This window comes from Myotis lucifugus, unplaced genomic scaffold, assembly GCF_000147115.1.
Source record: "Myotis lucifugus unplaced genomic scaffold, Myoluc2.0 scaffold_206, whole genome shotgun sequence".
Taxonomy (NCBI): Eukaryota; Metazoa; Chordata; class Mammalia; order Chiroptera; family Vespertilionidae; genus Myotis; species Myotis lucifugus.
The window spans coordinates 2,154,336-2,166,630 of NW_005871254.1; the positions used below are offsets into that span (position 1 = coordinate 2,154,336).

At 52.2% G+C, this 12,295-nt stretch overlaps 1 protein-coding gene across 1 annotated transcript in view; it reads right to left on the reverse strand.

The window, feature by feature from the left end:
- The window catches only part of WDFY4 (WDFY family member 4), a 234,469-nt gene that overhangs the window by 20,318 nt on the left and 201,856 nt on the right, over positions 1-12,295 (reverse strand). Inside the window, 2 exon segments of the mRNA XM_023761289.1 lie at positions 3,111-3,202; positions 3,390-3,543. Coding sequence (XP_023617057.1) covers positions 3,111-3,202; positions 3,390-3,543 — 246 coding nt within the window.

Here is a 12,295-nt window from a genome sequence, read left to right on the forward strand (position 1 = left end):
CTAAATTTACTCACCCCTCATAAACATAATTTTTAGTTGTTTCGGGGGGAGCGTCAACATATCATGTACCATAGCTTCCAGCAGAAGTGGCCGTCTTAAATCTCCCCTCATGTCCCTCCGGGTTCGGGTCCATTGCCAAAGTCCCTTGGCCTGCCACCAGGCCGTGGGCACTTCCCCTAGGGTTCCCTGTCAAGCCCCCTGCGGAGGGGGGTGTTGGATGGGGCGCAGCCTCAGGTCCCTGCTGATTGCTCATTAAGGCTCATTACGGGAACTTGGCCTCCACTGTGGGTGCAGCCATCTTGTGTTACAGAAACCCCGTCTCTCTTGTGGGCACAGCCATCTTTGTGGTGGAGCGATGGTCAATTTGCATATTCCCTCTTTATTATATAGGATTGCAATTCCCATGTGGCCCTGGAAGGAGGTGAATGTAGCTTCAACCTGCTCCATCCCCAGCCTGGGTTCCCTTGACTTTATCATGGGCAGTTTATGTTGTGTCTGAGTGTGGATATCTTTGAGTTTATCCTTCATGGAGTTTCTTGAGTGTCTTGGATATATAAATTAATGCATTGCATAAATTTGGGATATTTTTGGACATTATTATTTCAAATATCCTTTCTACCCCTCTCTCTCCTTTCCTGCTGGTAGTTCCCTATGTGTATGTTAATATACTTGATGGCATTATACAGGTCTCTAGGCTCTGTTTATTTTTCTTCATTAATTTTTCTTTTTTTTCTTAGACTTGATATTTTTAATTGATTTATAATTAAAGTTTGCTGATTCTTATGTCTGATCAAACCTGCTATTAATTTCCTCTACTGAATTTTTCATTTTAGTTCATTTTCAACTTCACAATTTCTATTTGCCTCCTTTCTACACTTTTATCTCTTTATTGATATTCTCTATGGGTAAGATGTAATTATCATACTGCCCCTTAATTCTTTAGACATGGTTTTATTTAGTTCTTGGAACGTATTTGCAATAGCTGATGTAATGTCTTTGTCTGGTAAGTTTGGACTTGCTTCAGTGTAGTTCTGTTGACTGCCCTGCCCCCCCCACCTTTGTGTGGCCCATACTTCCTTTTACTAGGCATGCCTTACAGAACATTAAGTCTTTAAATAATATGTGTGGCAATTCTGGAAATCACTCTCCCCTCTCCTGGGACTTGTTGTGGTTGGTGCTGTTGTTGGGTTGTTTGTTTAGTGACCTTTCTGAACAAGTTCTATGACGTCTGTATGTTTGTTGTGTGTGGCCACTGAAGGCTCTGCTCTGTTAGCTTAATGTCAGCTAAGTGGATGAAGATTTCTTTAAATATTCTAAACCAGTCAGTCGCAATCTGCCAAGGTGCTCTCTCTCTCTCTCTCTCTCTCTCTCTCTCTCTCTCTCGTTAATCCTTACAGGGGATATTTTCCCATTGATTTTTAGAGAGAGTGGAAGTAAGGAAGAGAGACACATGACACACAGAGAGAAATATCAATGTGAGACTGACACAGCTATTGGTTGCCTCCTGCAGGTGCCCAACCTGGGACGGGGGATTTAGCCTGCAAGTGAGGTACATGCCCTTGACCATAATCAAACCTGGGACTCTTTGGTCCACGGCCAACGCTCTATCCACTGAGCCGAACCAGCTAGGCAAGTGGTTCTCTTTGAGTGTTAGGGAGTGGTTTCAATGCTCAGCCAGACAATGACAAACTCTGCTTTCCCTTCACTTGCACTGAGCCTGGATGTCAGCCGGAAGTGAGAGCTAGGGCCATTGTGGGTCTTTCTTGAGCAGGAGCACAACCTTGTGCATGAAAACAGCCCTGCAATGTGTGTCCTTCTAGGTTCCCAGGGATATTTCTAACTCTTTCAAGGCCTCCTAGAAACAGCTCATTCCCCATTTAAGCTTTGTAGTTAGCCACAATATCATTTGCTGGTTAGTATCTACTGCCTCTTTCAGCCACAGTGTTCATTGTTTCTGACTGTTTTTGACAAGCACCATTGAAGAAAAGGCTGCCACCCTAGGCAGGCTCCAAGGGGCCTTCAGGGAACCACCCTCCAGGTTTACTACTTGTTGGTCCTCTACCAGTTGATAAACACTAAACACTAGTGAAGTTCGGTTTCTCACTAGTGTGGGTAAAACGGATGAAGTCTCACGTACATACTTCCTGTGGACACATTTTCACTTCTCTTGGGCAAACAGTCACAAGGAGAATTGCTGTAGCAAATGCACCCCGCTTTTCTAAGAAATGGCCATGGTGTTCTTCAAGCTGGCTGCACTACTTTGCTTTTCCTGTCAGGAACGCACGATGGATTCTGGTTGCTCCATGCTCTTGCCTACTCCTAGTTTTATCTGTATTTTACCTTTTAGCCATTCTTGTGAGTGTGTGGGCATCCCATTGCAGGTTTAATGTATGCCTCCCCGACGACTGATGTTGAACATTTCTTCATGTGTTGACGCTAACCCAGGGGTGGGCAAACTTTTTGACTCGAGGGCCACAATGGGTTCTTAAACTGGACCGGAGGGCCGGAACAAAAGCATGGATGGAGTGTTTGTGTGAACTAATATAAATTCAAAGTAAACATCATTACATAAAAGGGTACGGTCTTTTTTTTTTTTTAGTTTTATTCATTTCAAACGGGCCGGATCCGGCCCGCGGGCCGTAGTTTGCCCACGGCTGCGCTAACCCAGCATAAATGGCCTCTGCCCTTCCCCCATCAGCCTCTCTGGGTAAAAAGCCAAGTCCTCCCAGGCCTGGTGAATCCTTTGGCCAGTGGGGGCCTCCGGGGCCTCCCCTCTCTGAATTATCCTGGAAAGTTTGGCCCAGGGTGTGGCCCTTCCTGCAGGGCTGACTGATGACACTGACTTGCCCTCCAGGGCACCTAGGAATCTGAACTTACTTCCCCGGTAACCCCCGAGGAAAACGGCACAAGGACAAAGCCTCCTGGAGCTCTCGGAAGAGCTCAGACCCGAGCATTCTCTTGCCAACGGGGCAGGAGCTCTCCAGACAAAAGGGCCTCAGAAGCGCTCATGGCGAGCCCCCCAAGTACCCAGAAAGTCTCCCTGGAGACCGAGGGATGCTGAGGTCTTCACACAGGGTTCTGGGACTGTGGCATGACCCTGCTCAACTCACCTGTCTGTGCAGACTGATGAATTTTCCAGGGTCCCCATCCGCCCAGGGAGGGAGCTGCACGTCCCCCAGTGCCGTCCCGTCCTGCATGCAGCCTGAGGGGTGAGACACAGCAGGGCTTTGGTAAATGGGAGCGCAAACTGGACTAGGAGTCAGGGCGTAACACTGTGCTGTCCAGGACGCTGATCCGCGCAGATGGGGCTGTGGGCTGTGTTGCTCAGCAAAGATGGTAACAGCCCTGAGCTGTGGGGAAGAGCCACCGCCTCCCAGGCCTCCGCTCACCAAACTCCACGGCGTTGCAGTTGGTGAGGAACTCGGGCAGGAAGAAGAACTCCGGGGTCAGCTCCCGCACGTCACTCATGTTCTCTCTGGAGGCCGACTCCCATGCGCCCTTCACGCTGTGGAACATTCTGTCTGCCACATCGAAGCTCCCGCCCTGCAAGGAAAGGAGCGACATGAAGAGCTATCCACGGTGAGAACCCGGCCATGCGGCACCGCTGTGTGGGCCTCCATCTGTCCATCTGTGGCTGAGACGGGGGCCTGCCACTGGAACTCGTCACTCATTCCCCCACGCACGCTCATGCCTAGTCTGTGATGCGTGCGATGGCTCCTCACCCATCTATTCCCTCCATGTTCTCTGGTTGTGCTGGGTGCTTCCACAGAGGAGGCATGAATGACAACTGGAATAAAGGGGCAGACCAGAGAGGAGGCCACGGCCATGTGTCTGACCACTCCCCGCCTTTGCTGAGGGCCAGCTCTGAATCAGGCACAAGGACAGGGTCCAAAGAACCAACTGCAGGACCGAGAGCGGCTCAGACAGGCTACGTGCGGTCAGGGTTGGTTTCGTGGAGAAGTGGACCCCTGGAGAGTCCACACGCCCAGGGACAGAGAAGACGGCCGCGTGCTAACTACAGGACAAGAAACAGGGGGGGAAGCAGGTCAGGTCAGGCATCGGCCTAGCATGGCGACATAGAACATAGCAGCCCGAGAGGGGGAGCAGGTCGGGGTGGAGGCTGGGGGCACAGCGGCCTTTAAGGGATGGCCGCTGGTGTATGGAGAGAGGACTGCAGCCTAGCCAAGGCCACCTTGCTTCAGGGACCGCTTCCACAGGTGGCTGCAGGCACGCCTGAGCTTGGCAGCTTCTACTGGACCAGGTAAAGCTTAGGGCAGTTTTTCGATTCCCTGTTCTTCTCATTCAGCACATGGCCTTGGGGTTCAGAGGTGGCAGAGAGGTCCCCGTTGGAGGAATGGAGGCGCTGCGGGCAGAGGGGCTCCAGGAAAGGGTTTCTGATTGGGGCTTTGGGTCCACCTCAGTTCAGGGCCCCCTAGGAAAGCCCTCGTGCCTGGCAGGAAGGCCGGGCCTCCTTCAACTTCTCCAGAGCGCACGCGTGGCTCTAGGAACAAGGGGGCAGAACCACACAGTCGGCCCCCCTTGTTCCTCCCCGCCCCCCGCTGCCTCGCTTTCCAGCCGCCTAAGGTTTCCTGGCAGCATACAGGGCGGGCAAAGGAGGTTTACAGTAGTGAGTACGCGGAACAGTTTATTCCTGTATTTTTACTTATTAATGATTGTATTATTTTTCATATGAACAACTGTAACCCAATGTCCCCTCCGTATACCTAAGTGAAATGGGGCAGCTGCACGTGGATGAGGGTCGAGGAGGCAGGCCTTGTCTCGGCTCGTCAGCCAGCGTCGGGCACTGCACGCAGCTGCGCGGCCTGCGGCGGGCACTGGCCCCCGAGAGAAGCGGCACTTTCACTTTCGGACCACAAAGCAGGCTCAGCTGGTCCTGACAAAGCAGTGGGTGGCCGCACGGGGTCAGAGCCCTGGTCGCACTGCCAAAAGCCCTGCTCTGTCTCTTTGGGTTCACCGGGAACCCAGGGCCTGGCACACACTCCCGAGGCGCCAACCTGGGCATCGGGCTGTTGGCCAACTTTCCAAGTCAGGTATGAGGATCCCGTGAGATCGGCGGGTCACTCTGCACAGGGGCAGGGACACCGAGAGACCCCGCTGCCCCCGCTGCTCCAACCAAGCAGGGCACGGGACACGGGCAGCTTACAGATGGGCCTTCCTCCAAGGTCACTGTGCTCTCGGGTGAAACTAGAGGCTGCGTCCACCGCTTGAGTCAAATAGAAATGGAAACAAAAGCGGGGAGAGTGTTTTTAAACAGAGAGCTGCACCTCTGAGCGGCTCCCTGAAATGCATCACAGACGCATTTGTGTGTTGGATCTGCAGCCCCAGCCCTCGGCTCGGGAGACGGAGGCCCCTCCCGCCCGCCCGCTCTCCTGGTGCAGCCTTTATGAGAGCTGATGGTAACCTCCCAAGAAGCAATAGGATTTGGTAATAAAAAGATTACCTGTATTAAATAAAAATAATATATACATAGGAAATATTGTTAGTGCTACAAATCTGGTTAAAGATATTACCACAAAGAAAAATGTTATTTTTTCACAGCTGTCTAATGCATTTTAGCAAAAGTAATATCTTTAAAACTTAAGCCTGTATTATTTATAAAGGAAGCAATAACTGATTTTCCTATTTCCTATATTAATAAATGTATTTGCATACATTTGTTTCAAAATTAATGGGCTTTCTCACTCCTGCAATACAAGAGCCGCGCCAGAGCCCCAGAGAAGGAGCTGCCGTGCATGGGGCGTGGGGGTCTGTGGCTGACAAGCCCGAGGCTGCCAGCAGGAGGCCCATGGGGCTTGCCTCAGGAAAGGAAGGAGGAAAAAAGGAAGAGAAGGTAGAAGGATAAAGGGGAGAGAAAGAATGCGGCACAGGGGCGCAATTAAGGTTTAAAAGTGCCTTTTCATGAGGAAAGTCCCAAGCGAAATAATATAGAACAAAACTCAGTCTAGAGATGTGATGGAAGCAAAGTGATGAGAGAGAACTGCTGAGCCAGGATCTGCTCCTAACGCTGTTCTGTAGAGGCGCTTGGTCATCAGGAGCAATGGAGCCTGTGTGTCCTCACAGAACACAAAGGGACAGCAAGATCATTACCTGCAACGAAGGAGCAGCCTGCTCTTCGCACGGACTTCCCCAGGTGACACTGAATCAGAAGGCGAGGGGCTGAGGCTGGGGGTTCTGAGGCAAAGGTCATGGGCTTTGGGTTGGATGTGTGTCCAGCTATGATATTGCTCATATGTTAAGAATCCAGAAAGATATTTTGAATATTTAAGGGCTCAGAAGTAGGCCACCTTCTTATACCATATATAAGAATAAACTCAAAGTGGATTAAAGACTTAACTATTCGATTAGAAACCATAAAAATCCTACAAGGAAACAGACAGGGAAATCTCAGACATTTCTTATAGCATTATTTTTTTCTCACATATCTCCTTGTGCCAGGGAAGCAGAAGCAAAAAAACAAAACAAAAACAAATGGGACTACATGCAACTTAAAAGTTGTTGCACAGCAAAGGAAACCATCAACAAAATGAAAAGACAACCCACTGAATGGGAGAACATATTCACTAAAGATACATCTGATAAGGCATTGACATCCAAAATTTATAAAGTACTCAGACAACTCAACACCAAAAAGAAATTCAATTAAAAAAATGGGCAAAGGACCTGAATAAACACTTCTCCAAAGAGGATAGACTGATAGCTAATAGACATATGAAAAGACACTCAACATCACTACTCATCAGAGAAATGCAAATGAAGACCACAGCGAGCTATCACCTCCCACCTGGCAGAATGGCTGTTGCTGGTGAGGATGTGGAGGAAAGGGAAACTTCTGCACTGCCGGTGGGAATGCAGATTGGAGCAGCCACCGTGGAAAATAGTATGAAGCTTCCTCAAAAAATTAAAAATGGAACTGCCCTATGACCTAGCAATTCCACTTCTGCGAATTTATCTGAAAAACACTAAAACACTGATTCCAAAGAAAGTATGCACCCCTATGTTCCTTGCAGTGTTATTTACAATAGCCAAGATTTGGAAGCCGCCCAAGTGCCCATCAGTAGATGAGTGGATACAAAAGCTGTGGTACATTTGCACAGTGGAATACTATGCAGCTGTAAAAAGGAAATCTTATCCTTTGTGACAACATAAATAGACCTGTAGAGCATTATGCTAAGCGAAATAAGTCAATCAGAGAAAGACAAATGTTACATGATTTCACTTACATTTGGAATCCAATGAACAAAATAAACTAACAAACAAATAGAAACAGACTCATGGATACAGAGAACAGACTCACAGCTGTCAGAGGGGAGGGGGGTTGGGAGGATGAGTGAAAAAAGTGAAAGGATTAAGCCAAAAGAAGAAATTCTTAGACACAGACAACAGCATGGTGATTACCAGAGGGAAAGGGGGTGGGGGAAGGTAGAAGAGGCTAAAGGGAGGAAAATGGTGATGGAAGGAGACTTGACTTGGGGTAGAGAACACACAATACACTATGCAGATGATGTGATGTAGAATTGTACACTTGAAACCTATGTAATTTTATTAACCAATGTCATCCCAATAAATCAAACTTAAAAAAAGAATATGACCCTAGGTATCCTTCCTCAATCAAAATACTTTAAGAGGCACTAGATTTTCCTACACTCACCCACACTCACATTCTCACTCACCTACACGCTCACACGCTACACGCTAATTTTTAGATGAATCAAAATTAACAGCAGTGATGGAAGATGTGACTGACAGTGTGCTGCTGAATGTTGACAGTTAAAATCAGAGGGACATCCCTAAGGAAGGTCTGTGCCTTGAGAAGGAAACACCTCGAAGGCGCGCTCTCTAATAAGCACTGCTCTGCCTGAGGCGTCTGTGTGCACCGTCACTGCGAGCCTCCGATCGCGGCATTCTCAAACCCCAGTCCAATGTGGGCAGGAAACTTACCACAAACACAATCCATTCTTAACCCACAGGCACAGCAATCTCAGCACCTGCACGCGCTCATGGACACTCGCAGATACTGTGATAACATGTGCTGGAAGGCCATTCTCCCTTCCAGGGGGCACTGCCCGAAACCAACCTGCCCACACCTATGTACCGGGACCGGCTGTAGCACAGGCCGACTCCTTGTCCAGTCACTTGGAAGTGTGCCACTTGGAAGTGTGCCATGTGAACACTCACTACAGGGCCTGTGGGCCCAGCAGCTGAGCTAACGCCGCTGTCCTCTGCCAGAAGCACCTTAGCTTTGGAACCCAGCCAACTTGGGCTGGAATCTTAGCATCCACTCGCAGTGTGAACTGGAGTGAGTTTCTTACTGGAGTGAGTTTCTTAATCCCTTTAACCTCCCATAGCCTCCTCTGCACACCTGGATGACTGTGGTGGCTGTAAGTGTGAGTGTGGGTGAGTGTAGGTGTGTGTCAGTGTGCGGTGAGTGTAAAGTGTGTTAGTGCGTGTGCATACCCACGTGTGTGATGTACCTCGTGCTGTGCCAGGCCCACAGGAAGGGGTGTGGAATGAGCCCAGCCCCGAGTCCCTGTCCTGTGACCGACTAGGGACCCTGGGAAGCGATCCTGGGTGTGGGACAACCTCAGTGTCATGGGGAGGTGACCAGAGGCTCCAAGAGGAGGAGGGATGTGGAGGCTGTTGCAGTGGCAGGTGGAGTGTGGGGAAGAGGGAGGGTCGGGCTGGGATGGAACGTGCTCCAGCGTCCGCGGTTTCGCAGCTGAGACACGGCTCAGCTTTCTGTGGGCTTCTCAGAAAACCCGACCACGCTGCCCACTGAGCTCCGAGCTGTGGCTCCCATGGCAGACTTGGGAGGCCCACGGACCAGTTCAGCTCTCAGCCTTGCTCTTGACTGAGGCTGGGCTGACTCCAGAGGAGCCATTAGCTTTCCCACCTGTGGGGCATGGCCTTTTACTCAACAAGCAAAACCCTCAATGGCCCTGGAAAAGCCTGCTGCCTCCCCTGTGGGAGGAGAGGGCCTGCGGGGAGCACTTGGGTGGCCAGACGGTCCCCAGGCCGGGCCTCGCCCTCACAACTGCGGAGCCAGGAGAAACGAGGCTCGATTCCTCGGCACTGTTCCAATTAGAAAGTTCTAGAGCCAGGACTCTGTCCCCGGCCTGCGTGACTCTATGACTTCTGCCTTTCCTAACAGCCCTCCCTGAGTCAGAATAGTAAGAATTATACCTTCATTTTCCGCTCATCTCTGCCCAGACCCCGCGGGCCCAGAGGCTCACAGGTGACAGCCGGGGCGGCCACGCGCCGTGGCTCTCAGCTCTGCCTGCAGCGAGCATATGTCTTACAGGAAAACCAGCCGTCTCCCCTCAGGTGGTTCCGAAAACCCTTCCCCACCGCTGGTAGCAGCTGACTTCACACCGGCTGTGACTTAATTAACACAGCACTTTATTTCAGCTTCTGATTAAACGCAGCAGCCGCACCACTGTGCCCTCGCTGGGGCACCGGCTGCTCGCTGGCCCGCCCAGGCTGAGTCTGAGCGCAGGTCTGCGAGGCTCTTACTGGGGCAGAAGCAGGGCCCTGGGCTGTGGCCCAGCAGCGGCGTGCTCCCCCCCCCACCCCCCCCGGGTGCTCACAGACACTGGCTCCTCCGGTAGGTGAGGGTCCGAGAATTGCAGCTTCCTGCAGGCCGGTCCTCAGCCCTCAGCCCTCAGCCCTCAGCCCTGCAGTCTCGCCCCTGCTGGCATGGGGGTAACAGAGCAGCTGCGTGGTGCCTGGGTCACATGCCTGCAGGGTCACCTGCTCGGGCCCCACTGCACATAACCGAGGTCTCAGGCTGTAAGTCTGTCACTGGAATAACTGGTTTGGGGCAGAAAAACACTCACGGCAGTGATAGAGGTAGGCGTCCATTCTAAGGCCTGCCCGACGTAATGAGATCTAAGCGTGACAGGGATAGAGCACAGCGACCCTGGGAATCAGAATGTGCCTTACGGGCTGCTTGTGAAGGCCCACGTGCCAGCCACACCTCTCGGCTGGTGCCAGCGGGCAGGCTCAGTGCACCAGCCACACGGGGGCACCACAGAGCACACAGCTGTGCACACTGAAGGCACCAACCCGCCATGCCACCCTGCAGGGAAGCACTGGCTCCTTCAGGGCCGCAGGCAAGAGGCAGAGGCTGCTTAGGGCGGCGTGGGAAAGTGGAAACGCAGGTGCTGTCCGAGGGCCACTCGCAGGGACGCTGGCTCTGCAACCAGGACTCTCGCTGCCCACCGCCCAGAGGCATGAGGGAGCCCTCAGCGCCTGGGTCTGCACGCTCCCCCCCCCCCCCCACGGCCCACGGGGCTGCTGTGGAGAACACAGCGGTCCTTCCTAGCAGCACACAAGACTGAGACACGGTCTCTTGACAAGAAACGGGCCTGCCCCCGGAGGCAGGGCGGGACCCGGGAAGAGCCTGTGTTCAGGAAGATGCCAGACCTCGCTAAGGAGGTCTGTGCAGTCCCAGGACTCTCAAAGGAGAGCCGGGCCTGTGCCCAGACGGAGCCTGGGCACCCCTTCCCTGGAGAGTAAACCTCATCTTTCACTCTAGGGCAGTGATGGCGAACCTTTGAGCTCGGCGTGTCAGCATTTTGAAAAACCCTAACTTAACTCTGGTGCCGTGTCACATATAGAAATTTTTTAAATATTTGCAACCATAGTAAAACAAAGACTTATATTTTTGATATTTATTTTATATATTTAAATGCCATTTAACAAAGAAAAATCAACCAAAAAAATGAGTTCGCGTGTCACCTCTGACACGTGTGTCATAGATTCGCCATCACTGGTCTAGGGAAAAGCAAGGGCAGCTGGCTCTCTCGCTGGTTCTGAGGGCTTGGGCCAGTCATGAGACATGGGAAGAGCCAGTTAGAAGGAGCTGAGAGCAACGCGGAAGCACAGTGGAGAGCCGCACGTCTCAGCAGGCCACACGCCTCAGCCGGCCACACGACTCAGGCAATTTGAATGCAGAAAACCGGAGTCACTCAGACTTCACAAGGGGGACAAGGCCTGAGCAATGGCTGCAGCGGTGGCACTGAAAGCACAGAGCTGGTGCATAACCACGCCCGTGTCCTGAGGTGAAGTCCCGGGAGAAGATTTGCATCTTCCGAGCGGCAGCGCAGGTGAAAACCGCCCGTGGCCGCCCTTTCTAGTTCCCTCTGCCGCCCCTTTGGTGACAGACCCTGAGTGACAGGCCAGGGCCTTCGTGCACTAGACTGCAGGGCGAGGGGACCCTGAGGCCCAGAGCACCCCGCATGGAAAGCCGTACAGACGGCGTCACCCCATCAACAGCGCTCGTCATTTATGCTGTATTGATAGGCACAGGGTGGGGTTTCTGGCACAGGCACAGCTCCAGGACCCACTGTGCTCCAACCAAACTTACTTCACATGCTGGGCCCTGAGGAAGGCTGGGGACGCGCCACCCTTCCGAGTGAATCTCCAGGGAGAAGGCGGGCAGCGTCAACTGAGCCCACTGTGCACAGGGGAGAGGGCTGTGCATGGAGTGCATCTCAGAGGGCTCACCCTGACCTTGCCCGCCCTTCCCGCCCAGGACCCAGGAGCTAGCTTAGTGCTGACCTTGACTTGCTCAGACGAGTGACCACAAGAGTGACCTTGCTGGGGGGATAGACCAAACACATACATCCTGGGACAACCTTTCTCCTCCCCGGGGGAAGCTATGTGGTCAGAACAAGTCCGCTCACGTGTTCCTGGTCTGTCGCCCATTGCGGTCCCGCCTTCCTCTCAGGGGACCCTCCAAGGCCTGGCAGGTCAGCTCCTGCACTCGGGTGTGCGCTGGGTTTCAGGGGAGCCGGCAAGCCTCCTGGCTGCAGCGGGCAACCCGATGGCTCTCCCGTCAGCCTGTGGCCCTGGGTCGCCTGGGAAGCAGGATCCCAGGGATGAGGGCAGAGGAGAAGAGGGAAAAAGCCTTCTCTGTGCTCGCGAAGGCCTCCTGCCCACCAGTCAGACCTGCCCACCTCCAGCTCCACCAGGCGGCCAGGTGAATCACGGGAGGCCACGCTACCCTTGCACTTCAGATAAACAGCAGGGTTTATCTGAAATTCAAATTTACCTGAGCGTCCTGTGGTTTATTTACAAAATCCAGCAGCCCTGAGCTGGCCTGTAGGTCTGCTGGTTTATGGGTGAGCAGTTGATTAGTGTCTTTCTCTGATTTGCTGCTCATTTCAGTATTCAAATATTTTGTTTGTTCTTTTAAACCTCTTGGCTTGTGCTCAGCATAGCTTTAAGCATTCTGATGTCATTCTTCCTTCTTTGTGTTTATTTTTATAATCTT